This window comes from Dermacentor silvarum, chromosome 8 (genome assembly GCF_013339745.2).
Source record: "Dermacentor silvarum isolate Dsil-2018 chromosome 8, BIME_Dsil_1.4, whole genome shotgun sequence".
NCBI classification, from domain to species: domain Eukaryota; kingdom Metazoa; phylum Arthropoda; class Arachnida; order Ixodida; family Ixodidae; genus Dermacentor; species Dermacentor silvarum.
Genome location: NC_051161.1, coordinates 175,607,425 through 175,634,284, shown reverse-complemented (window position 1 = coordinate 175,634,284; position 26,860 = coordinate 175,607,425). Strand labels below are relative to the sequence as shown.

Below are 26,860 nucleotides of genomic sequence, written 5' to 3'. Positions count from 1 at the left end.
CTTTTTCACCAGAGTACTAGTGTTCGACGCGCCGTTTTTCTGGAAGGCAAGGTTTGTTACCGCTCACACCGGTGCTAGTCCATCTCCTGCTGCTAAATAGTCGCAGGGCGTTTAGTGGAATTTTAGTAGCGTGCGATACAAGTGTGTTCTCGAGGTAACGTAACAGGGTGTGAATGCGGGCTAATCCAATCGGTGAACACAGAACAAGCCCTGTGATCCTCTTCGTCCGTGCTTACTTCGTGCTTGCTCCGATGGGCGTCCTCGAGTTTCTGCCAAACTTAAGCAGACTCAATATATTAGACGAAGAAGAAAGAAATTATATTACGCGGAAAGAGACATGACGGGCGTGCGTACCACGTGTGGCACGCACCCTTCGACATATTCGTGTTTGGTGCATCGTGTTCTAGAACGCCTCTGCTGCGAGATAAAAGTGCATCGGCGTCGCATACTGTCTTCCACCTTGGTACTTTTTCGTATTTCTCGAGGCAGTAAAAAAAAAAAAAAAAAAAAAAACAGATGCCTAATTCTGAGGCCCCGAAGCACTGCAAGTTTTTCAAAATATACAAATTTAAACTAGCCAGGCATGTTGTGTTCCCCTCGCAAACATTTATTTTTATAAAGTTGCAGGCACACTACTCTATGCACGTTTTGCACAAGATTCATAATCTAACGAGAGCCTTGCTCCCGTTTCAGGGGATGTCTAAACAGTCTGATGACTCCAAGCCGCCTGAAGGTGGCAACGCCCAGCTCTGTCAGAGCACGCCTGGAAATCCATTCGCGTTGACGACCACCTTCTCATCGGGGGCCTCGACCGTAGCGAGCTGTGGCCCAGCAGCCTCGACGCAGAGTGCATTTGGGAATGCGAGCAAGCTTAGCTTCGGTGCAAAGTGGGATTGCCCAGCATCCACAGCACCCCTTTTCACCTTTGGAGCCTCTGCTGGAATGCCGTCTGGTGCAAGCCAGAGTGGGTTCAAAGCAGAGCAGTGTTTTGGAGCAAAGCAAGGCCTCCATGGAATGACTGCCACGACAGATCTTGGAAGCCAGGCGGAACAGCCGTTCAAGCTGTTTTCATCCAGTGCTGCGTCGGCTACCTTGTTTGGGAACCCTGCACTCGGCTCACCACCTCCTTCAAATGAGGCAACAATGTCATCGTTCAGTGGTGTCGCTACATCCCGGCCAGTACTGTATGGCAACAGTGGAAGCACACCAATTGGAAGCTCAGCTGTGTTTGGCCAAAGGAGCACGTTTTCAAGCACCCAAGCTCCTCTCAGCGCCACTGCAATTGAAGAGCCGGAAAAGACAGCCCAGTCAAACATTTTTGGAAACGCGAAGGATGTGTGTGGTCAAACGGGCGAGAATGCTGCTTCTCAGCAGGTCAAGACTAGCATGTTCCCCAACTTGCAAAAACTGCCAGCAGCCACGAGCTCTGTGCCACCTAGCATGTTTGGGGTCCAGAAGCCGACCTCTGGAGCAGCAGGCGTTTTTGGCAGAGAAGGCCAGTCCACCACTCGCGCAGTCCAGCCTCTCTGTGACAACATTGCAGAAAGGGACAAGACCTCCAAGGCCCAAGTGCAGGAACTGACCAAGGTTTCTGCAAAGGATGCACAGCAGCCCACTGAGAAGGGAAGGTGTGCGCAGGCATTGTGTCAGCAAAGGAGGCATGCCACCAAGGTAAGGCACCGCTGTCTTGTAAATAGCTAAATGCTATGTTTTTGCACATTACTTGGCTGTTTCATCCGGAATAAAACATGATGTCCTTAGCAATTCTCAGTGTAGCGTGCTAAGGGAGATGATGCTTACAGCAGCATAGCCAGGGCAGGTTTATTGAGAGCGTGGCTTATAAAGACATGATCGAGCATGCTGTGCATATTGCGCATTACCGATTCGCATCTGCGCTGTTATAATCTCTACACGTGACCGATACATCCTCCCTCATGGAACAAACGAAAGAAAGACTTGGATAAATATACACATTTGCCAAAGCTTATGACACTTGCTGAAAATGTTCACCATGATGGCATGAGTCGACCTTCTAGTAGCATGCGTCGGTTGGATGCCGGGCGAAGGATCGCTGGCACTTACTGGTAGCATTGATCCTACTGCTCTTTCTAGAGATGCCGCCTCGGATGCTTGCGCTGTTGGTTCAGCTGGTGCTGCAGGCGCTGGTGCACGGAAGATTTCACACAGTTAACTCTCCTCGCAGTTGTCATCACTTTTACCGCTGTACTGTTCACCCGTCCTAAGCAGATGTCGGCGGTTGTGCTGCAGCACACTGTGATCTTGAGTTCGTACCTAATAGGAACGTGGAGCAGTTTCACCGACGACCTTCGCTTTTGGGGACCACCCAGCCGCGTCCTGAAGCCTCACCTTCGTGCCTCTGCGCAGTATTTGCAAAGGCTTCCCAGTCTTGGCTTGGTGGTGCTTCTTCACAGGGGTCCGGGACACCCTGCCGATGTCAGGAAGGTTAGAACGAAGTCGCCTTCTTTGCAGAAGCTCACCTGGTGAATGCCCATCTTCCAGTGGTGTTGAGCGATGGGCTAGCAGACCCAGCCAGAAGTCCTCCCTCGCCTCTCGAGTCTTTTTCAGGATGCGCTTTACGATTCACACGTCTATTTCAGCCAAGCCGTTCGACTGCGGATAACGGGGGCTGTAGGTTACATGGTTGAAGTCGTATGTTTTGGCAAATCTGGCATGGCTTGAAAACTGTGGTCTGTTATCCGCGAAAACTTCTACAGGTACTCTGTACCTGGCGAACATGGCGCTAAGGGCTGCGATTGTAGTTGCTGCAGTTGTGTCTTCAAGTTTCTCAACCTCAGGGAAGCTTCAAAAGGCGGCGTAAGCAACCACGTACGAATTTCCAGCATAAGAAAAGATGTCTACTTCGACCCTATACCAAGCACATTTTGGAACTGGCCGCATTAGAAGTGGTTCATGTGGTTGCCTGTACACATATTTTCTGCATGTTGTCCAGCTTTCTACTAGCGCAGCAATTTCGCTGTTCAGCCCGGGCCTCTGTTCGTACTTTTGCAACCCGAGGTGGCCAGCATGAATTCTTTTCAGGAAGCTTTGTCGCATACTCTTCGGTATTACAACTTTCGAGCCCTTCAGCACTATTCCATTAAAGAGTTCTTTCGAAAATGGCTTGAGTTCCCCTTTCACCGGCTGCCCGCTTGCTAAGTTCTTCCTCACAGTGTGTAGGTACACGTCACAAGACGTACCTTGCTGCAGTAACCGCTATGTTTTGGAAGTGACCATGTAGCCCAAAGACTGCACCGCATGGATCTCCACGTCGTCTGTGGTACCAGAAGTTTGGCCAACTTGGTCTTTGTCCTGGTCAGCCGTCGAGCTTGACAACATGTCAGTGAGAACCAGCTGCTTTCTGGGAATGTACTGCAAAACAAAGTTGTATTTTAGCAGTCACAAAAAGAATCTTTGCATTCGCGGTGGCATGTTGGTGATTTCCTTTTGTGTGATCGCTACAAGCAGCTTACAGTCTGTTTTGATAAGCACTTTTCTTCCTTAGACAAACTCGTGAAACCTTTCACAGCCAAAACAAATTCCCAGTGCCTCCTTTTCAATTTGTGCATAGCATTGCTCGGCTCGGGTTAATACACGAGATGAATATGCTACAGGTCGCCATTCGCCATTGTAGCCTTGGAATAATGCTGCACTGACACCGTCCTTTGATGCATCGCACGTTACCTTAGTTTCTCGTTGCGGATCAAACATTGCAAGCAGGGGGGCTTTAGTAAAACTTGCGTTAAGGTTTTCCACATTTGCGTGTGGTTTGCTGTCCATTGGAACTCTGTGCGGCACTTGATAAGTTCTCGTAAAAGCGTTGTTCGCTCAAACATCCGAGGCATGAATTTGCCAAAATAGTTAAGCACTCCCAGCACCCGCTGGACGTCTAACTGCCTAGGAGCACATTTTGAACAAGTGGCCAGCTCATCTCATTATTCCCAAACATTTAAAAGGCTACAATAGAAAAACAGAAACTAGAAAGAAAATGTACTGGAAACGAGGCATACAACCAGCCATTCTGCATTGCTGAGCTGTATGCATCACTTAGTTGTTACAACAAGTCTGCGCCAGGCTCTGACCGCATTGCTTATCAAATGCTGAAACACCTTCCCCATGAAACAAAGAAAACTCTCCTCACCCTATACAATGCTATATGGACCTCCGGCAAGATCCCCTCTGCCTGGAAAGAGGCCATTGTCGTTCCTATACTGAAGCAGGGCCAAGACCCATCGTCTGCTTCGAGTTACCGCCCTATAGCACTAACAAGCTGCCTCTGCAAACTGTTCAAAAAAATGATAAATCGCCGACTAATACATTTCCTCGAATCAAACAAACTGCTTGACCCGTACCAATGCGGGTTTCGAGAAGGACGATCCACCGCCGACCATTTGATACGTATTGAGACGCAAATTCGTGAAGCTTTTGTCCGTAAACAGTTCTTTCTCTCTGTATTCCTTGATATAGAAAAAGCCTACGATACCACCTGGCAGTTTGGAATACTTGGAGACCTCTCACACGTTGGTATACGTGGTTGCATGTTAAATGTCATCGAAAGTTATTTATCTAATTGCACATTCCGTGTTCATGTGGGAAATGCTGTATCAAGACCATTTGTGCAGGAAACTGGAGTTCCACAGGGCGGGGTGCTCAGTTGCACTCTCTTCATCGTAAAAATGAGTTCCTTGCATCTGTATATCCCAAGAAACATGTTTTATTCTGTATACGTCGATGATGTACAGATAGGTTTCGTCTCGTGCAATCTCGCAGTCTGTGGGCGGCATATTCAGCTTGGTCTGAACAAGGTGTCTAAGTGGGCAGATGAGAATGGACTTAGCCTTAACCCACAAAAGACCACCTGCGTCCTGTTCTCCAGAAAGAGGGGTCTGCACCCCGATCCTGACATTGAGTTGCAGGGAAAACGTGTGGCCGTAAAAACAGAGCATAAGTTTTTAGGTGTGATTTTAGATGCGAAGCTAACATTTGTGGCACACATACAGTATGTAAGAAACAAGTGCATGAAAACAATGAATATTCTAAAAGTATTGTCACGCACTGCTTGGGGTAGTGACACAAAGTGTCTTTTGAACTTGTATAAGAGCCTCGTACTCACAAGACTAGATTACGGCGCCATACTGTACCATTCCGCTACGCCAAGCGTCCTAAGGATGCTGGATCCTGTACACCACCTAGGCATCCGCATAGCCACTGGTGCCTTCAGGACAAGTCCTGTGGCAAGCCTGTATGTAGAGGCAGACATGTGGTCGCTTGGCATGCAACGTTCATACCTAAGCCTCACCTATTCCATGAAAGTTAATTTGAACTCGGAACACCCGTCCTTCTCAACCGTCAATGACATGACCAGTGCCACACTCTTTAATAACCGGCCGACAGCACCCTTCTCAGTACGTCTAAGGAAAATTGGTGAACAAATGGATATCCCACTACCTGGAAATACTCTGATGGCCCCAGCAAAGCCAGTGCCACCGTGGCAGCTCATAGAGTGTGATTGTAGAGGTCACGAAAGACGCTCCAGAGGCACAGATCCGAATGCATTTTCTGGAAATTCAGTCCAAGTACTCTTCCTGCACTCGGTTCTACACCAACGCTTCCAAGTCACATGCAGGGGCATATTATGCGGTAGTCGGACCATCGTTCTCCGAGTCCGATCTGCTGCACCCGGAAACAAGCATTTTTACGGCTGAGGCCTATGCACTTTTATCGACTGTGAAGAGTATAGGCAAATCAAACTCAAAAGATCAATAATATTTACAGACTCCCTAAGCGTCGTAAAAGCCCTCATGACTCTACATAGACACAAAAACCCTGTACTCATTGAACTGTATTCTGCTCTGTGCAAAGCATACACGTCTAACCAGCATATTATTTTGTGCTGGGTGCCTTGCCATAAAGGCATCGAGGGCAATGTTCTGGCTGATCAAATGGCCACATTAACTACATCGCGAGCCTCAAGCCCTATCTGAGAAAGAAACTTTGAAGCCACTGGTAGCGCTTGTGGGATGCCGAAACGAACAATAAGCTCCACTTAGTTAAGCCACAGATTGGCCCCTGGCATCCTGTTACGAAAATACGAAGAACTAATCTCCTATTCTCTCGTCTCAGAATAGGACATACATACGGCACCCACAATTTTCTCTTAACTGGAAATGACCCGCCAACCTGTGCTAGATGTGGAGAGAGGCTTACCGTGCTCGTGGAGTGCAGGGAAGCCAAAAGAGAGAGAAAAAGACACTTCCCTCTAGCGTACCAGTACCGTCTCCCTCTCCACCCCGCTATATTTCTTGGCAACGAACCTCTGTTTAACAGCAAAGCTGTTCTGGATTTTCTGAGCGGTGTTGTACTGCATGTTATTTGCCCAATAGTTTTGTAGTGCGTCCTTGCTTCAGAGGATGTCGCCACGATAGTAGTTTTGCATAGCACGCGCCTCCTGGCCCTTACGTTTTCAAAGGGTCTGTCACGACAGTAGTGCTTTTTAAAAAGATTTATCTGTGATATATTTCCGTCTATCGTCATTATCTTGCAATTTGTTCTTTCATGATCATAGTGCACCTCATTAGCCATTGCCATAATTTTACTACATATACATTTTACGCATTTTACAGCGATTGTTTTTAGGCCCTTTTACAGCCACGACACATCTACCTTTTGCAATTCATTGCTCCGTTGTCAACTCATGAACACTGGCCTGGCGCTCTTTGGCCATACCTGGCCCTTGCGCCAATAAACACCATACATCGTCATCTGTTTTGATAAGCACTTTTCTTCCTTACACAAACTCGTGAAACCTACCACAGCCAAAACAAATTCCCAGTGCCTCCTTTTTAATTTGTGCATAGCATTGCTCTGCTCGGGTTAATACACGAGATGAATATGCTACAGGTCGCCATTGTAGCCTTGGAATAATGCTGCACTGACACCGTCCTTTGATGCGTCGCACGTTACCTTAGTTTCTCGTTGCGGATCAAACATTGCAAGCAGGGGGGCTTTAGTCAGAACTTGCGTTAAGATTTTCCACATTTGCGTGTGGTTTGCTGTCCGTTGGAACTCTGTGCGGCACTTGATAAGTTCTTGTAAAAGCGTTGTTCGCTCAAACAACCAAGGCATGAATTTGCCAAAATAGTTAAGCACTCCCAGCACCAGCTGGACGTCAGTCTTGGACATTGTTGTTGCCATTTTCGCCAAGCTTTGGATATGCCCGCTCGGCATATGACGTCACCAAATTATTTGACTGATTTTACACCAAATTGGCATTTCTGCACGTTGAAAGTCAATCCTGCTTTCTCGGCAGCCTTAAGTACTTCTGTCAACTGTTTGTGTTCTTGCTTACTGGAACCCCAGACTAAAATGTATACCAGGTAGGCCGTCGAATACTTGACTCGTGGTTTGTTGAAATACCTCTGGTGCGGATGAAATGTTGAAGGGTAGACGCAGGAAACTGGTATCTCCCAAACGGTGAAGAGAAGTGCACATCTTAGATCTCCGCTTGTCAAGCGGTATCTGATGATAGCCAGAGATCGCGTCAAGACAGCTGAAGTACACGGCATTGGCTAAATGGGCTTCTAAATCCTCGTGCCTAGGAAGCGGGAAATGCTGCTGCTTTATGTACTTGTTAACAGCTCTGGGGTGCATGCAAACCCTTAGCGTACCATCTTTCTTCTTTGCCAGAACTAAAGGACTCGTTCACTTTAACAATTATGCCAGCGCGTACCATTCTTTCAAGTTCCTTCTTTAGGGGCTCTTCCAGCGCCAAAGGAACTGGCACCGCTCCAGGTTTCAGGACCATGTTAGCTTTGTTTCAGCACAATAGAGAGTTTTAATTTGTCCACAACCTTCGTAGCAGAATTATCAGAGGTATCAACGTGGCTGGCACAGAGCTCAACGAGAGAAATGCATAGCTACGATTACAGTAACCAAGTGCATTCTATTCTTAGTGAAATATTTAGCGCGCACAATAGACAAGGACACCGTGAAGGGAGACACACGAGCGCTTCACTTGTCTATTGTATGCGCTAAATATTTCACTATGAATACGTACCAACTCTGCCAACTATCAGTACTGCAAGTGCATTCTAAAACCCCATAATTAAATTTTTACTACCCCGCTGGTGTGAATATTTGGCAACGGCATAATCCTGGAGACACCTTTAAGTGCTTTTCTTACAAGAACACTCGTCCGAACGTGTCTTAAGGTATTGCAGTTGGACAAAGCGTTACAAGATATTGCTACTAGCGTTATTGCTGCCATACACTTCTCCAGTCAACTGCAAACGGTAAGGAGAAGTTTGCGTGCAAGCTGTGTTTCCACTCTGGTGAAAGTCCTTAAATGTCGCTGGAGTGCAAGTATGTTCTTCTAAATGTTTCCAGCAATGATAATTCCTAATCTTGCAGTGCCTTAGACAGCATTGCTTATCAGAGCACAGTTTCATTTACTGATGCATGTCGCTATACTTTGCTATATTTGTTGTTCTTGCTTCTACTGAATATATTCCTGACTCAAATTCTATGTATTTCAACCTCAACTTCTAAAGCTCTCTTTTACTTGTAATTACACTGATATGTGTGTGCCAATTTGTCTCTAATGCCTTGAAAAAGGTGTAATGAGAGTACAATAAATCTAAAAAAAAAATACTAATGAATGCAAACAAGAACTTTACTGTGAAAGTTGTTTGGAAGAGCTTGCAGCATAAAGATGTGCCTCTTGTCCTGCGTGTAATGGGGCTTATATCAGGCAGCACTCGAGGCTGCCTGTACAGTACAAGACTGGGAAGGGCACCAACTTTTTGAAGTGTACTTGGCATGATGGCATACTTCGCACAGTTACACTATAACTAAAGACAGAATGGGAAGACACGTAACGAGTGCGACATTGGTCTGCCCAAAGCTAATGTGCAGGTATCACTGAAGCATTACAGTGTCGTTTACATAGACAGTGTGCGAACTCTCTGCTGATGTGTGGCATGCTGCGAGAGAGCACCTCTTGCCATCTATTTATCCCTACGAAAATAAAAATTCAGTGCCATTCCACTCTGTGAAGGTGTATGACCAGCGGAGCTGTATGTATGGTGATATACCGCATCAATTGTCATTTTCTACCGTCTTTATTATTTTGTCACTAAGGTGACTACAGCTTTGTGGTCACTATGGTAGACGGTCGTGGGTTCTGTAACAACGCTGGAAAGGTTCTTCGTGAACGTCAAGTCTATGCAGGACCGTTGACGTGTGGTAGGCCCACAGATATTTGTATAGCTCTGAATGCCGAACCTTTCCAACAGAAATGCCAAGAACCACTTTCTGTATGACCGAGACAGGTCTACGTTGAAATCACCCACAGTTACAATGGACATCGACTTGGCGTTAGCAGCCTCCCGCTTCTGCTCGCGCCATCGTTCTTTGTAGGCATGCTGTTCTTGCTTGGTCCGCAGAATACACGGCTTGAACGCAACTGAGATAACATGCCTATGCAGTCCGTAGCGTCACCAGCGAAAGAGATATGCGGATTGGCTGTTTTCAGTTTTTTGCACAACGGAGCCAACTGTGGAAGAAGACGATGCTCGAGCCATTGCTGGTGATGATAGTTTTTGGTCTATGCACTCGGTCTACGCATGCAGCGATTCGCTGGAAACTAGCGTATAGCAGCTCCGCTGTAAAAGTCTTTATTGGTTGGTTCCTGCAGGTGACTGCAACACCTGAGGAGATCAGCATGCTGACTACGTTGCTGTGCAACCATGTGCCTGCTGAGCTCAACGATCGTGAAGTGCTGCTTGAACACTTTGCCCAGTTTGGCCGGGTTGAGCGCATCACCTGCAACCTCAAACGCAAGTGTGCCACCATTCACTTCACCGACCATGTGAGTGAGAACCACACTTTGAATGTTGTCACTCACTGAAAGTCATGGGTGCTCCTACATAAGTCAATAAAAGAATCATTTTGTTCGGCATCTGCTTAACCGACTGTCGCAATGCTTGTTTCATACAAAAGGAAAAGTTACACTCTACAGGTTTTGTATCTGGGCCTTCAATTCTTTTTAAAAAATTTTCAAAATAATGAGGCACCAAGTTTCTAAATCCGAATAAAAGATATCAGAACTCTGCCAATTGGGACATTTTAAGTGGGAAAATATTGATATATCATGCACTGATCTGGGATATGACTAATTATAGTGAGAGAGAAATCCTTATTAACGAAAAAAAAAGAACATATATATTGCCACGGCTCACTGGAGGCAAGAGCGAAGAGCGGTATTTAATTAGGACAAAGCGCTCAGTTCAAAACTACTTCTTCTCTAGCACCTCGCTTGCACGCTCGAGGTCGTCGTCTTTGTCGTCAGCGTGGTTGGGCTCAGATAGCGTCGCGGCATTTGCCCCCTCCAGAAGGAGCATCGTCCCGATGCTCGGCGGGTAGCACCCGGTGATCAGCAAACCAGAGAGTACCCATGTCATTCAGAAAAATAAGGTTTCATGCGCACCACGTGCACAGTCTCGGGCAGGTTCATACGGCGCCTTGAGCAGGATGGGCTGTCAGGAACAACTTCATAGTTGACGTCGCTAAGGCGTCGTAGAACCTTGTATGGTCCGAAGTATCGGCGTAGAAGCTTCTCCGAGAGGCCCCGGTGGCGTACTGGAGTCCAAACCCAGACTCTTTGGCCGGGATGGTAGACAACGCATTGATGGTGTTGATTGTAATGTCGGGCATCTCGCTCTTGCTGGCCAGTTATGCGAACGCGCGCGAGCTGTCTTGCTTCTTTGGCGCGCGCTGTAAAATCTGTGGCGTCAGTCTCGGAATCGCTGGAATCATGAGGCAGCATAGCATCCAGCATTGTAGTCACTTCTCGACCATGGAGGAGACTGAATGGTGTCATTCTTGTTTCTTGCCGAGTCGTGTTATAAGCAAACGTGACGTAGGGTAATATTTGGTCCCAGTTCTTGTGGTCCACATCGACATACATGCACAGCATGTCTGTGAGAGTCTTGTTGAGGCGCTCCGTAAGTCCATTGCTTTGCGGTTGATAGGCTGTCGTCCTTCTGTGTGCCGTGAACGTGGTTCCCTTGTCGGTTACGATGACCGCTGGAGCACCATGCCTCAGGACGACGTTTTCAATGAAGAACTGTGCAGCCTCGGCTGCTGTGCTGCTCGGAAGTGCCTTGGTTTCTGCATATCGCGTGAGGTAGTCTGTCGCAACTGTGATCCACTTATTTCTGGCGGCAGATATTGCAAATGGGCCTAAAAGGTCCATCCCAATTTGTGCAAAGGGCGTTTCCGGCACTGGAACAGGATATAATAGTCCGGCAGGTTTCGCAGGTCGCTGGCAGTCAAGGCACGTTCGAACGTAGTGCTTCACCTGTGCTGCAAGCCGTGGCCAGTAGTACTTCTCTTTGATCCACGCTAATGTTCTTGTGTACCCTAGGTGGCCTGAGGTAGCTTCATCGTGACAGGCCTGCAATATTTCATTGCGGAGAGTTTTAGGGATGACTAGTAGATATCTGTTCCCTGTTGAAGAGAAGTTCTTTCTAAAAAGAACACTGTTGCGTACGCAGAATGATGACAGGTCCCTTGAGAACAATACAGGCTTGTACAGGCAGAGCAATACAGGCCTTCTAAGAAATCAATTGGAGAAGCGAGCTCCTGGTCCTCTTGTTGTTGTTGTTGAGAGATGGTGGCCGCATCAACAACTCCTAAAAAGCCGGTGGATTCGTCATCATCTCCGCCTGACGACTCGATCGGCGATCTGGAAAGGCAGTCAGCATCTAAGTACTGCCTTCTCGATTTATAGACCACTGTCATGTCGTACTCTTGAAGCCGTAGGCTCCAGCGTGCCAAACGGGCAGATGGATCTTTCATGTTGGCCAGCCAACACAGAGAGTGGTGGTCACTTATGACTTGAAATGGGCGGCCGTATATGTACGGGCGGAACTTGTTAACTGCCCATACTACAGCCAAGCATTCCTTCTCTGTGGTGGAGTAGATTGATTCGGCACGTGACAGTGTTCTACTCGCGTAAGCGATGACACGCTCAGCGCCGTCTTGCCGCTGAACAAGGACGGCGCCTAGACCCACGTTGCTGGCATTGGTGTGGATCATTGTGGGCGCATCCACGTCAAAGTGGGCAAGAACAGGTGGAGTTTGTAGACGGTGCTGCAACTCGTTAAATGCCGCCTCCTGCTCCTCGCCCCACACAAACGCGACATCTTCTCTGGTTAGGCAGGTGAGCGGTGAGGCGATGCGTGCAAAACCCACAATAAATCGCCAGTAATATGCGCATAGGCCCAGGAAGCGTCTGACTGCCTTCTTGTCCGTAGGCCTTGAAAACTTCGCGACAGCTGCGATTTTCTCAGGATCAGGTCTGACACCTGTGTGGCTTACAACGTGGCCCAAAAACTGTAGTTCTTCATAGCCAAAGTGACACTTTTCAGGTTTTAAAGTATGGCTTGAAGAACTAACCGTAGCCGTCTGAGATGTTCATCAAATATGGCAGAATAAACAATCACATCGTCTAGGTACACTAAGCAAGTCTTCCACTTAAGGTCTGAGAGAACGGTATCCATTATCCTTTGAAACGTAGCTGGGGCGGAGCACAAACCAAAAGGGAGAACTTTGAATTCATAGAGCCCATCAGGTGTCACAAAAGCAGTCTTTTCGCGATCCCGTTCATCAACCTCTATTTGCCAGTACCCACTTTTTAAGTCCATTGACGAGAAGTACGGTGCATGCCGCAGCCAGTCGAGGGAATCGTTGATGCGTGGTAAGGGATACACGTCTTTTTTCGTAATCCGATTGAGCTTGCGATAATTGATACAAAACTGCAGGCTACCATCCTTCTTCTTAACGAGTACCACGGGCGACGCCCAAGGACTTTTTGACGGCTGGATGACATCATCTTCTAGCATTTTCTTGACTTGCTTCACGCTCTTTCTCAGCCATGCGACACGGATGCTGCCGGATGGGTATTGCTGTTTCCTCCGTAATAGTGCGGTGTTTCGTCAGTGGTGTTTGACGCACTCGGGACGTTGTAGAGAAGCAGTCTTTAAAATAGTCAAGAAGTTCCCTGAGACTTTGTTTCTGTTGCGGCGCTAAACCTGGGTCAACGTCGACGACGGGTGCATGTGGCATCGTATCGGTGGTTGATTCCTCTTTGACAGCAAAGCAGTATTGAACGTGGTCAATTTCGTCAAAGTATGCCACAGCGGTGCCTTTACTGATGTTCCGGCGTTCATTGGTAAAATTTGTCAGTAGTACCTCTGTACCGATTAGGCTGACGATACCCTGAGCGATGGCAGCAGCTTGATGGAACAGAAGTGCAGTTAATTGTTCGGCTACACCGTCCTTGTTAAACTGTTCTCCGCAACTGACTGAGACAAGACTGTGTGATAGTCGTGGTATGCAGACGTCGGCGGCGGCGACACGTAACGATGTACGTTGGCGCTCTTCGTCGTGGCTCGTCTATACTTTTCGATAAGGTTATCTCGCCATCCCGTATGTTAACCACGGCGCCGTACTCCCGCAAGAAGTCCATTCCGAGGATGAGTGATCTGCAGCACTCTTTTAAAATCATAAAAGAGGCGACATAAGCTGTATTTCCTATCTGGAGTCGTGCAGTACATTTTCCTGTAGGTGTCATTATCTAGTCCCCGGCATTTCGAATACGAGGGCCCGTCCATTATCAACTAAAGCTGTCACGTCGTGTCCATCAATCCTCAAGAGTAGGTTGGCACTCACAAATTCGTTGGCGTTCCGTTTCTCCGGGTTGCTCTGCTCATTTCTCTGTAATATTGGGGAATTTTTGGCGGTTCGACGACTTGCAACCTTCCCCCCCGGAGGTTGCTGATTTCAGTTCACCACGTCGGTGAAACTGCGGCGGTTCGGCGAAGAATAGCGGAACGGAGACGGTGAGCGCGACCGGAGATTAGCTGAGCTGCCTTGTTCCCGAGTGATATTATCGTCGAAGCGTGGATTTCTCTCTGGAAGCTGTCGCGGAGTAGCAGGTGACATTTCCTGGATGCCACCCTGGCGATGAGGGCAAAAACGATAAATGTGCCCTGGTTCGCCACAGTGAAAAGACAATGGTCGGAGATCAGCAGTGCGCCATACGTCGGTCCTGTGAAGCTGGGGTCGCCTGAAATGCTCTCTCTGTATCCAGGCAGCAGTAGGTGGCCGCTGGTGGTACTGCTGTACTGGCGTGGTAGAAAGCGGGCGACGGACAGCGTCTGCGTAGCTATATGCATGGGGCTCGTAGCGTGGCTCGTAGCGTGCCTCGAAGCGCGGCTCGGGACACGGTTCAGGGAGTGGCTCAGGAGATGCAAATGCTTGCCGGATTTCTTGGCGGACAACTTCAGCGACCGAAGCAACAGTAAACTGCTTCGGTGTCGCAGTTTGCTTCGCAATCTCCTCGCGCACAATGTCTCTGATCAGTTGACGCAGCGAGGTCTCGTCGGTCACTGCCAGAACTGCGGCTCCTGCAGGTGCATCGTTAGTCAGGCGTTCGTATTTCCGGCAACGCTGCTGGAGCGCCCGCTCAATTGCTGTGGCTTCCTTAATAAATTCTTCCACTGTTGTAGGCGGGTTGCGCACAAGACCAGCGAACAGCTGTTCTTTGATGCCGCGCATGAGATGGCTCAGCTTCTTCGAATCAGGCATGTTGGGATCCGCGCGGCGAAACAAACGAGACATTTCCTCGGCAAACATGGAGACACTTTCGTTGGGTTTCTGAATGCGCAACTTGAGAAGGCGTTGTGCATTATCTCGGCGATCAGTGCTTATTAATTAGCCGACGGCAAAATTCACCCCACGTCGTCAAATGTACCTCGCGGTTTTGAAACCACGTCCTTGCGCTACCTTCAAGAGCGAAGTACACATTGGAAAGCTTCTGGTCCGGACGCCACTGATGGACCCTAGCCACGCGTTCGTACTGGTCCAGCCAGTCTTCGGCGTCTTCATACGTGTCACCGCGGAAGCTTTTGGGGACTAGATTGTTCTGAAGTCACTTGTGTTGTATTTGCAAGTGCCATTTCCTGAGTCGGTGCGGTCGCTGACAAACTTCCTTGCAAGAGACCGAATTCCGGGCGCAGACCTTGCAGGCGGAGGCTTGCGGGGTCCACAGGTGTCTCGACGCGTGGATGATGTCTTGAAGGGCTGGATGCAGGGCTACTCGCAGGAGTCGTCCCAATCATTAGGCGAGGATGCGATACCCAGCACCTCCACCAGTGTCACGGCTCACTGGAGACAAGAGTGAAGAGCAGTATTTAATTGAGACAATTAGGACAATGCGCTCAGTTGAAAACTTCTTCTCTAGCACCTCGCTTGCACGCTCGAGGTCATCGTCTTTGTCGTCAGTGTGGTTGGGCACAGATAGCGTCGCGGCAATATAAAGCAGAACTTGCATGTGCAATGTAGCAGTTTTATGTAAACTAAAAATACAGTTTACAGAATTGTGTTATCCGTGTTTGGGTGTGGAAAGGGCTGTAAGCTTTGTGCTTTTGGTTTTTTAACTTTGTTGAAGCAGCTTGCAAATAAATATAGTATTAAACTATTGATTGCACAAAAATTTGGCGTCATGCTTTTTTTGCTTTGTAGGCTCTATAATTACGCTATGAAGGCTCCATTCCTCAAAAGTGCTACAAATACTTATATCACTTGTTAATTGACCAGTTAAAGACATGCGCCAAGTGCAACATAGTTTTGGGTTTGGAAGCGGCAAGTATTCTGTTCACTGGAATTGGTGGCCACGTGGTATCACCAACAACACAAGTCTGGTGTCACCAGTCTGTCAGCCCAGTGTCACCAAAAGCTGCCCAATGGAGCTTGAACTATGGAACGCAGGGAACCCTTATCCCGTCAAGTGCGCTCGACAGTGCAATCACACTGTATGAATCGTCGTGAACAGATCCTAAAACGTCAAACTGTGTTTTTTGCATTGGTCTGTGACATGTGTATGACTAATGCCTGAATTGAATGTTCCACCAATTCTTGCTTAACATTCGTACTATACGCGTCGGAGGTGTCTTGTACCTCAGGACATCACATTTTGGTGGTGATGTCCGATTTTAGCCCTTAGTGTAACGAATAGATTCCAGAGCTTCCTTGAGAATATTTGTGCCCTGTTACATTTATGATATGTGGTGGTACATTGTGAATGTGTTGCAGTGTGAGCAGAGCTCTCTCGTGCCTTTCAGCATTCTGCCGAGTTGGCCAAGAAAAGAGGGACCACCATCTCCAAGCAGTTTCCCCCTGTGGAAATCTTCTGGTGCTCAAAGAGGCGCCCCTCTGGTAAAAGCTGTTCGCCACTCTTGGCAATAGTAGTACAGTAAACGCCCGATCATGCCCGATAATTCGGACACCTTTGGGGCACCACCACAAGAGCCAATGTATAAAAGGCTGTCTGAAATTAGGGACATTTCAATTCATCATCAGCCTATCTTTATGTCCACTGCAGGACACTCCAATTACCCCTGGGCCGTGTTTTGCACTAGCTGATTCCAACTTGCATTCGATTTTCGGCATTAATTTAAGCTGCCATCTTGATTATCTTGCAGCGTCGAACCAGCGCTCTTGCACACCGCATCCACCACGGCAATGCTATGCCTGTTCGCTGTTCGGTGCCGCGCTTTTCATGTTTTTAAAAAATATTACACATTTTTCATGTATGTTATGTGCTTCTGGTATTTCATGTCTTTCTTTCTGGAAAATTGTGGTGACTTTTTTGTACCGGTATAACCCACTGCCTATCATAATAATTTTGTACCCACTACAGTGTAGACCGCTTATAACGTAAGTCGCGGGAGTTGTAAAAATCCGCGCTATAAGCGGTACCGCATTATAGCGAAAGCATGCTTTTTTCGACTCTGGCTTATGCCAAACGGGCAACCCACCTTTCAAACACAATTTATTACATATTTCACCCACACGCACATGCAACACAATCGCAACACAGCACAGAAACCAAGTTCTCCTGACAAGTGCGGCATCAGCTGAAGAAAGCTGTTATTTTCATCTGGAGACTGGTTTCCACGCCCACGCTCCCACTCCTGAGAAAAAAAAAAGGGTGTGCTACCGTTCTACCCCGCACTCCGTGCACCCTGATTGGATGCTGCTATAGTGAAGAAAACATGCGCCCATGCTCCCACTCCTGGAAAAAAAAACGAAAAATAAAATGGCTGTATGCCGTATGCACGAGTGAAAGCGTGCGAGGGACGCATGCTTTCATGGAGAGCGAACGTACGGCAGAGAGCAAACGTCGTGCGGAAGGCCGTTGGGGGATGGGAGGGAGGTGAGGCGACGTTTAGCTGCGGCACTCAATGCGTATCTTGCGACCGGGTGCAAGGGGAACTGGCGACTCAATCTCCCACAGAAAAGGAGGAAAGCGCGAAGGCAGTGCGGGAGGAGGAAGGGGGCCACACGAACCTTCGGTCGCTGCTCCTGCCGCATTTGCTCACGCCAGCGTTTTTACAGTGCTTGTCTGCGGTCATGGAGTGCGGTCTATTGATGTTTGCTTGTGCGAGCTGACACCATGCTTGTTAATTCAATTAGTGAGCAGATATGTCCAAGATTATGCAGGCGATAAAACTACAGTCGAATCTCGTTAATTCGGACACGCCTAATTCGAACTGACGCTGTGGTCCCGTCAAAGTTATGTGTATTTTAATGGGCGAAAACGTTCGGTAATTTGAACGCGAAAGCATTTACGACGGTTAATTCGAACATCCCGTGGCTGACAATAATCTACGCAGCGCGGCAAATAACGCGGCGGCACCTTCGACCGGCATTGCTTCTACACCGGTATAGAGCAAAAGTGTAGGAGAGACCCCAGCAGCGGAGGCCCAGTCCCGCCAACGAAAGTGCCCACGCCGGCACACGCTCGCTTCCCGATAACGGCAGAAAATGAAACTTCGGGGAGTGGGCTATGCTGGCGCCGGCTGGACCGGCGGCACTGGCACGGCGGCGGGCGCGCACGGTGACAGTCGAAGGTGAGGGAGCTGATTGGGAGTTGAGAGAGAGGGCGAGGGGAGCCACTGAAGCCACTGCCACCGAAGCGGCGGAGTTGCCGAGGCCAACTTCGCTTCCCTGCCGCCCTCCTCCCTCACCTTCGACGGTCTCTGCGCGCGTCTGCCCACCATCGTCCGCTCCCCGAAGTTTCGTTTTCTGCCGTTATCAGGAACCGAGCGTTGGCCGGTGTGGGCAGTTGCACACCGCGATATTTCACGACTCTCACCGTTCGTGCTATGGTGCTCGAATACTTCAAAAATACGTCCTTCCTTTAATTCGAACAAATTTTGAGTCAAAGGAAGGACGTTCGAGATTCGACTGTACTATCCTAACTCTGTATACTCTACTAGTAAATTTGCTATTGCAATTGATGCTTCTTTTGGGGGAAACTGCGACTTTTTGTTTCGCTTTTCGCCGCTGGTCTCCACGCACGCGCCTGCGCTCCCAATCTTCTGTGTTTGCACGCCCGGCAACCATGCAAGCCGTGCTCAACGCCTCCTAGAAAATGCTGTGCTCCATGCGCCGATTTCATGTTTGCATGCCTAAAAGAAGCGCGCTATGTTCTGCTTCGCGTGCCTACGTAATAAACGGTCCACCTATACATTGAGTTCTATGGGACATAGTATGTATATCGGTGGTCAAAAAAACCCACGCTCAAACTGGTCCCGCGCTAAAAGCGGTTATGTTATAAGTGGTCTGCACTTCAATAAGAAGAGTACAAGCGGCAGAAGAATTCTATATTGACCTGTACAGTAATCAAAGCAACCACGCTATCGTCATTGGAAGTAGTGATCAGCAGGATACCGAGGCTGCTTATGTAACTACCGATGAAGTTAGAAGGGCCTTGCAAGGCATGTCCCGATGTTAAGATTGAATAATAGCCTATTTACTCAAAGATGAAGGTTTGAAAAGCTTGCGGCCCTTTATACACAATGCCTCACGACTTCAAATGTACCAGAAAGCTGGAAGAATGCCATTATTATACTAATCCATAAGAAGGGAGACGTTAGAGAATTGAAGAATATTAGTTCTATTAGCTTGATTTCAGTAATGTATAAAATATTCACAAAGATAATTTCCAATAGATTCAGGGCAACACTTGTATTAAATCAACCAAGAGAACAGGCTCACTTCAGGAAGGGATATTTTACAATGGATCACATCCTGGACAGCCATGTCAATCAGGTAATCGAGAAATCTGCGGAGTACAATCAACCTCTCTATATGGCTTTCATAGATTCTGAAAAGGCATTTGATTCAGTTGAGGTACCAGTAGTCGTACAGGCATTGCGTAATCAAGGTGTACTGGAGGCATGCGTGAATATCGTTGGAAATATCTGCAAAAATTCCACAGCTACATTGGTTCTCCATGAGAAAGGTACAAAATTACCTAGCAAGAGAAGGGTCAGGCAAGGAGACACAGTCTCAGGATGTCTACCAACCTGGAAAACCTGGAATTGTCAGGAAATTTTGACCCATGTGGAAAAGTCGGGGATATTGTCAAAAACGTCGTCAGGTCATGGAAATTTACAGACGGAAGTCTATGCGAAGGTCAATGGAAACAACCTTAACCCTAGATCAAACCTGATAAAGTTGCTCCCTTGGCTTTAAACGCAGTGAATGGCGGAGCAAAAGTGTACGAAGACAACAAGGCTCAACTATTGTTTTTGAACACCATACAGCAAATGCAACGATAACGCAAGGTAACTCATGCTGACAAAGCGTTTGCATGTCTTAGCTTGGCTTGAAAGCATTCCTGTTAGGCCAATGTTTACGCATTTGTATCAAATAATAATTGAGGGACCAGACTAACACCGTTATCCCAGGAAAAAAAAATGACTATCAAAAATCTGCTTTCCTTTCTTCATGCGTGTAGGACCTAGCTGAAAAATTGTTGTTGACCACCCAGTAAAAAAGAACAGTATAGCCAAGCCAGCAATTCAGGTTCGATCCGATCCAACCGGCGCTGGATGGCCGCCATATTGCTATTCTTCTGTCGACAAAGTATGTAGGACATGATCCGTGACGCCACCTACAAAGAAGGGCTCATTTAGCCTTTATTGGGTGAACCCGAACGTTTCGGAGTACTCGGCGTGGATCAGGGCAGTGCTGGACGACACCAGTAGGGCTAAATGCAAAGTATGCCACAAGACTTACTCTGCAACATGGGCAACACAGCAGTTGCCAGCCATGCTGCGAGCATGAAATACCGATCCACTATGAACTCGTCGCAGAGTGCTAGCCAGATGAACCTTCACACATATTTTAGTGCTGGACTTAGTCTGCCTGTTCCGTAACTGCTTCTACTAATCGTGCCCTTGTGGTGCCTAGCACGAGCACTGAAAGCGCTCCTGCAAAGCCTCTGGCCATCATGAAAGCTTTTGTAAGCAGTTTTGGGGTGAAAAAATGTCACAAAAGCTAAAATTGTTTGGTGCCTGAATGCTGAAGGAATAAATGGATCATTTCGTTAAGCAGCAGCGTCTGCCGCACTTTTCCCCCTGATGTTTCCCGCGTGCGACATTGCGAAGGAAATTCAACTTGGGAGTGACAGAGTTAGATATACAATTTGTTACGGCCTGTACTTCTGAAACAGGCTGCTGTTGAAGCTTGATGCTGTGTCACACATGGCTGTGGCTTCTGAAGAGTCCCTGAACAAAATTGCAGAAAAGGAGCAAATGGATGTACTATTAGTCAGGTTCTGCGACCCAGCTGATGCATGTGTGAAAACCCGCTACCTGATGTCTGTTGTGTTTCGGCGGAAGCCACAGAAGAACCACAAACACAGTCACGGCCGCAACAGAACAAGACCCCCTGTTTATTCAGAGGCATGTATATATACAGGTGACAACACTGGCGCCACTGGCGGCGTGTAATGGCAAACAGAAACTGAAACTGATATACTACAATGTCATGTTTTTTATGCCATACTTGTGCAGAAGATATTTAGCAGTTGCATTCAGAAAACCATTTAGAGCATTGAGCATACAAGAATCCTACAAATAACAATGGACGGCCCGAACATTAATTTGATGTTGTTGAGGTGCCTAAAGGAGGAACCTTCTGCATTTGATGCGAGCCAAATATTCTGGCATTTAAAACGCGACACAATGGGACATTGTGGTATTCCTTCGCAGCATATACCGTATAGGCTCGTGTAAGGGCCACACTTTGTTTTCACAATTTTGATGCGGTGCGGCCCTTACTCCGAAATCTTGCTAAGCAGGTTCGTGGCTACTGATATCGGCCCATAAAATGAGGTCACTGGTAACCTCTTCATGAATGCAGGGACATGTTTCACAAACACAAATGGTAGGTTACATTTTACTAGCCTGTTTGTTGATAGCAGGTAATTGGTGGTTAATAATAGCAGGCGTTCGATTCATAACGTGTGCGAAAACCCATAGCTTGCACTCTTGCTTTTTTTTATGTCAGTCAGTTATAATGCCGCTTACAACTTTCATCACTAGCATGGTGATTTCTGAATGCTCTCCTCAGCTGCATGAGAACAGTCGGGGAATATGCTTATAATTGTCATGGAAAAGCTGGAAAAGTCAGAGAATTAGGAAAAAGTAATTTGGTAGACACACCTGGCTCTCTACAATGCTATTCACTGCATGCTTAGAAGTATTCTAGCTATTAGACTCGGAAGGTTCTGGAGTGAGCATCAATAGGGAATATCTCGGCAACCCCTGGTTTGCAGATGACATTGTCCTGTTCAGCAGCACTTTAGATGAATGGCAATAAATGATTGATAACCTTAACCAAGAAAGTGTTAAGAGTAGGGTTGAAGACTTATATGCAGAGAAGACAAAGATAATGTTCAATAGCCTGGCAAGGGAACAAGAATTCAGATTGCCAGTCAGCCACTAGAGTCTGTGCAGGAGTACGTTTATCTAGGTCAGTTGCAGAAGCAAGAGTGACGTTGTTGTCGCATCCGATATCGCACGCGGTGTGCTTCCGCCCCGGAGGCGTGCCTTAAAAAGGTGTGACCACATGTGACCTTCTTTGCGGCTTGCAAAATCTGCGCGAGGCGGTCACTTGCTCATCCGGAAGGCCATATCATCGTCGCGGTTGGACTAAAGCGAGGCGCACGTTGCCATGCACCCAATTTGGTCGCAGTTCTGTGCTTTGGCACTTCGCTTGTGCCCTCTTGTTACCGTGACCAGGTTCAGCAGTACAGCAATTTTAAAGTAATGTTCATTATATCTGGAAGCAGTTCCCATGTCCGGAAATCGTAAATGGGTCATATATCGTCAGCTCTTAGATTGGGAAGCCTTAGGAGTGAGGATCAATGGAGAAAATCTCGGCAACCTTCAGTTTGCGGATGACATTGCCCCATTCAGCAACAATGGGGACGGATTACAGCAAATGATTGAAGGCCTTAACCAAGAAAGTGTAAAAGTGGGGTTGAAGATGAATATGCAGAAGACAAACATAATGTGCAATAGCCTGGCAAGGGAACAAGAATTCAGGATCGCCAGTCAGCCTCTAGAGTCTGTAAAGGAGTACGTTTATCTAGGTCAGTTACTCACAGGGGATCCCATTTATGAGAAGGAAATGTACGGAAGAATCAAAATGGGTTGGAATGCATACGGCAGGCATTACCAAATTCTGACTGGTTAACAAAGAAGCTTGAGAACAATTTAAGGACCACGCAAAAAGCGATAGAACGAAATAGGTTAGGCGTAACGTTAAGAGACAGGAAGAGAGCGAGTGGATCAGTGAGCAAGCAGGGATAGCCGATATTCTAGTTGATATTAAGAGAAAGAAATGTAGCTGGGCAGGCCATGTAAAGCGTAGGGTAGATAACCGGTGGACCATTAGAGTTACAGAATGGGTACCAAAAGAAGGAAAGCGCAGTCGAGGATGGCAAAAAACTAGATGGGGTGGTGAAGTTAGGAAATTTGCAGGCGCAAGTTGGAATCAGCTAGTGCAAAACAGGGGTAATTGGAGATCGCAGAGAGAGGCCTTCATCCCGCAGTGGACATAAAAATATTGTTATGCGAAGGACGAGTCAGTAAGACGAGCAACTATTTACAGGTTATATTTCCAACAGCGGTTACAGTGCTGACCGGTTAGATTCACAGCGCGAGCCCAGCTCGTTCTTCTTCCTCTTTTCTTGAGTGATGGTGCTCGTGCGCCTCGTTCAGACAATCAAATACCACACGTGTGTAGAAGAGGAGCTCCCCCTGACAGTTTTTTACTCTACAACCTCATTACGCTCTAAAATATTGCCACATCCTATATCGCCGCCGCGGGTATGTGCCAGGCCATAAAAACGACGCTGAAGTAGCGAGCGGGTGAAAAAAAATCTGACTGCTCAGATAAATTGCTGTCATCCGTGCTGTATACCGGGTTTCTCGTCTCCTACTAGGACGTGACAATATTCATGTCTTTCTTTGTACTTGCAACAATAATAAAATCTCTCTTGCTCAGGTCCGGGTGAAACTCCCCCATGCAGTTCAAGCACAGAGGTGGAACTGGCCAAGCCCTGCATTGTGGAAAGACCTCGAGCGACTACCGCAACGCGACGCATCCGGTCCGAGCTGGACCGAGGCTCCAAGCGGACGACAGCCTCGCGGGTCAAGGGTGGGGAGAGTGCCGACAACCTGGTGGCCAAGAACCACCACGCAGGTGACAAGGTGTAGGGTATTGCAAGGCAACGAGAGATGCTCTCTTTCAAGGAGCAAAATATGGGCTAGTCGTTACTACAGTCGAACCCATTTATAACGAACTCGATAGTTGTGCGAAAAGTGGTCGTCATATCAGTAGTTCATTATGTATGGACTCTCCTTAAAAATGCCAAAGAATCAACTGCGTTCAAGCTGGCGTCAGCACTTACGATTCGGCAACACTTTGGTCCGAAAACCAGATTGTCAGTGTCATTTTCGTTCCCACCCCTAGCTGAGAAGTTTTGTTAGAAACCTCCATCTAAGAACGTAATGTGGCGTCGTGTAGCTCTTTCAAAACGGTGCCCGGTTCCCATCACCTGTCGTTTCAAAACTGCAAGTGCAGCCGCCATTTTTTATTCGAGAGCTTGTGATATATTTTACTACCAGCGGGACATGACTGTATTGTGCACACGAGAGCGAAGCGTTCTGGTTGGCCGGAAGCCTAATTCAATTTCGGGAACTACTGAGACCTGCCGCCATTCTGCGAAGGTCGTGGACATCGTGGTCTCCGCATTAGGACTGCTCGTCGGTCACACAAGAGCCATAAAATTACGTTATCTATGTTGCTTCCGGCGAAAAAAAAAAAATTCTATGTTCGATAGGTAAAACGTCACCATGAACCGTTATCAGCAATCGGCAACGTGTAAACAAAGTGCCGCCAAACCATGGTCTCCTGATAATGGCATAGTAACCGCCAAGCCTTTGCAACATTGTGTGGTCCAGCGTTGACAGGAATGCTTGAGCGGCCGTTGTTCCCATAGTGGAAAGATAGGTGTTAGTTGTAATTCGTTGAAACAGGGGCACCTGGTGCCGCACGGACAATTGTGCAAGAACGATAGTGGCATCCAATATGCGCATGTCCCACGCCGTGCTGTTCTTCCTGTGCGCAGCACAATGCTGCCCTGTAGGCGTGCCTTGAAAACGCATGACCACGTGTGACCTTCTTCGCAGCGTCCGAAATCTGCGCGAGGCGGTCGCTCGCTCATCGTTGGGTTCATTGCGCTGTTTGGTCGTGGTTCGGTACTTTGGCACTTTGCGCTTGCTCTCTTTTTACCTTGACCAAGTTTGAATCATTCGTTGTAGCAGTACAGCGACTTAAAAAACGTTCGTGATATCTGGAAGCTGTTACATACCTGCCAACTCTCCAGAATTTTAAACACATCTACGGATTGTACGGACGCGACCTCAAATCTCCCGTAGAGTGGCCGCCTCAGCACAGAGCTTTTTTTAAAAAAAATTTTTACACCTTTTCGCTATACAGTCAAGTCCCGCTAGAACGAAATTCACGGGACACGCAAAAAAATTCGTTGTGGCGGAACTTTGTTGACACGAAATTAGTATGTACAGTGCAGTCCACGTATAACGATACCACATATAACAATATCGGTTATAACGATGAGTCGAGCTAAGAGTATCAACTTATGCATTAGGGCTATGAGAAAAACAAACCATATATATCGATATGTTATTCACCGCATATCGGATATAACGATTGAAATTTTGCTTCTGGGTGGTGTTTTTTATGCAGCATGATCGTGAAAATTGCGTTCCTACGTTGCCCTTAACCAAGACGGGGCGAAAAGTTTGCCTACGCGAGTTCGTATCTGCTGCCATTACCACACAGCGCATCCCGCTACCGTGCCGATTGTGATAGACACGGAGAGCATTGAAAATTGGTGCAACGTGCACAAGATAGCGCCAGCTGCTTTGCGCCCGCGTCACCGGTGGTCACGCGAGGAGGGGGCGGAAGAAAGGTGATAAGCGAGGGCAACGCCTTCTCTGGCGAGGGATGCCTGCGCTCCCTGCCGCGCTCTCTCTCAACGAGCGCGGAATTGCGCCGCGGAAGCAGCGGGAGGTGCGCCCCTTGAGACGAAACTGATTTTGCAAGACTCGAAGAAGTATGAGCTCGCGCAGTCGATGATATCGACGATTATGAAAACCGGGAGCGCCAGGATCATGAAGGCTAGAAGCGGTGGCCATGCCGATCAAAGGAAAAGGCGAGCCTTGTGTGCCAGGACGAAACCCCCATGGGTGAAACTAACATGGTGGAAGCCGCTGACATTTGAGTTTTAGATTAGGGGGCCCCAACGCTTGCATCCCCCTAATCTAAAACTCTATTATCGAACTCTGGGAGCACGTCGCTACTGACGATGTAATAGGTGGTGCTTCGATGGAGGAGCTTCTGAGTGCAAATAGTGCTGCCTCGTTCTGCGAAGAGATGTCCGAATGGGCGACCGTTGTCATGACAGACGGCGGCGTTGTGCGACGGAGGCGACGACAGCAGCAGCAGTGACGACGAGATTGACAGTGGCCCGTCTTTGACACCGACTCCGAGGTTGAACCAAAGTGCAGCGTCGTCGATCGAGTCACTCATTGAATTCATGCATGCTAAATTATAGCCGCCAAAGTTTGCGCAACAGATAGACGCGACGCACACCGTGGTTGTGAATCCGAAACTTCCGCGAAAGCAAGTGCAGCTTTCTATTTAAGGGGGGACGTGGCTTTCGGTACCAACTTTCTTGTTTCTTGGTGGATGTCAATGAAAATTGGTACATAGAATAAGAATGGCTCTATGATGCTTTCATAAAAATTTCAAAGCGGTACCATGAAAACTTTTTGCTAGACAAATTATTTCTTTCTTGAACCTCGTGGAGGGACTGGAGGATTTACGAAATCAAGTGAAAAGTTTGTTAAATACTGTATGCACAGCCAAATGTATGCAGAAGGGGATAGCGTTCTCGAAATAATTTTTTTTTCAACACTAAAATTTGTAGTTTGTTTTCTCCAGTCCCACTGCAGTGAGCACGCTTACACTGCAAACAAGGAACCCTACTACGAATTCTTCAAACAACTAGGATAAAAAAAGAAGAGCGCTATCCCCTAAAGTACAGTTCAGTGAGTCTGACAAAACAAACGCAATCAAAATGTGTAAAGTAGTTACCAAGATATCTGCTCCATGAGCTGAGCAACATGCCAAAAAAACTGTACTGAGAAAACAAGGTTCAAAGTTGTCAAAATTTAATAGGCACCAGGGTTATAGTCCTTTGTGTCCTTTGCGATGCGGCATCGCTTGACCATCTGACCTGATGGTCTGATGAGCTTTTGCAGCTTTCTTTTTCCGCATTGCATCTTTTTCGGCTGGGTTCCTGAACAGTTTCGCCAATACGCGCGGA

General features: G+C 47.6%; 1 protein-coding gene across 3 annotated transcripts in view; it reads left to right on the top strand.

Annotated features, from left to right (window-relative positions):
- LOC119461863 (germinal-center associated nuclear protein) overlaps positions 1 to 26,860 on the top strand; it is a 340,872-nt gene that overhangs the window by 578 nt on the left and 313,434 nt on the right. For all 3 annotated transcript variants that reach the window (XM_049672737.1, XM_049672736.1, XM_037723233.2), the window contains exons 2-5: positions 694 to 1,671; positions 9,713 to 9,886; positions 16,206 to 16,299; positions 23,452 to 23,649. In XM_049672737.1, coding sequence (XP_049528694.1) covers positions 694 to 1,671; positions 9,713 to 9,886; positions 16,206 to 16,299; positions 23,452 to 23,649 — 1,444 coding nt within the window. The remainder of the gene's footprint in view (positions 1 to 693; positions 1,672 to 9,712; positions 9,887 to 16,205; positions 16,300 to 23,451; positions 23,650 to 26,860) is intronic.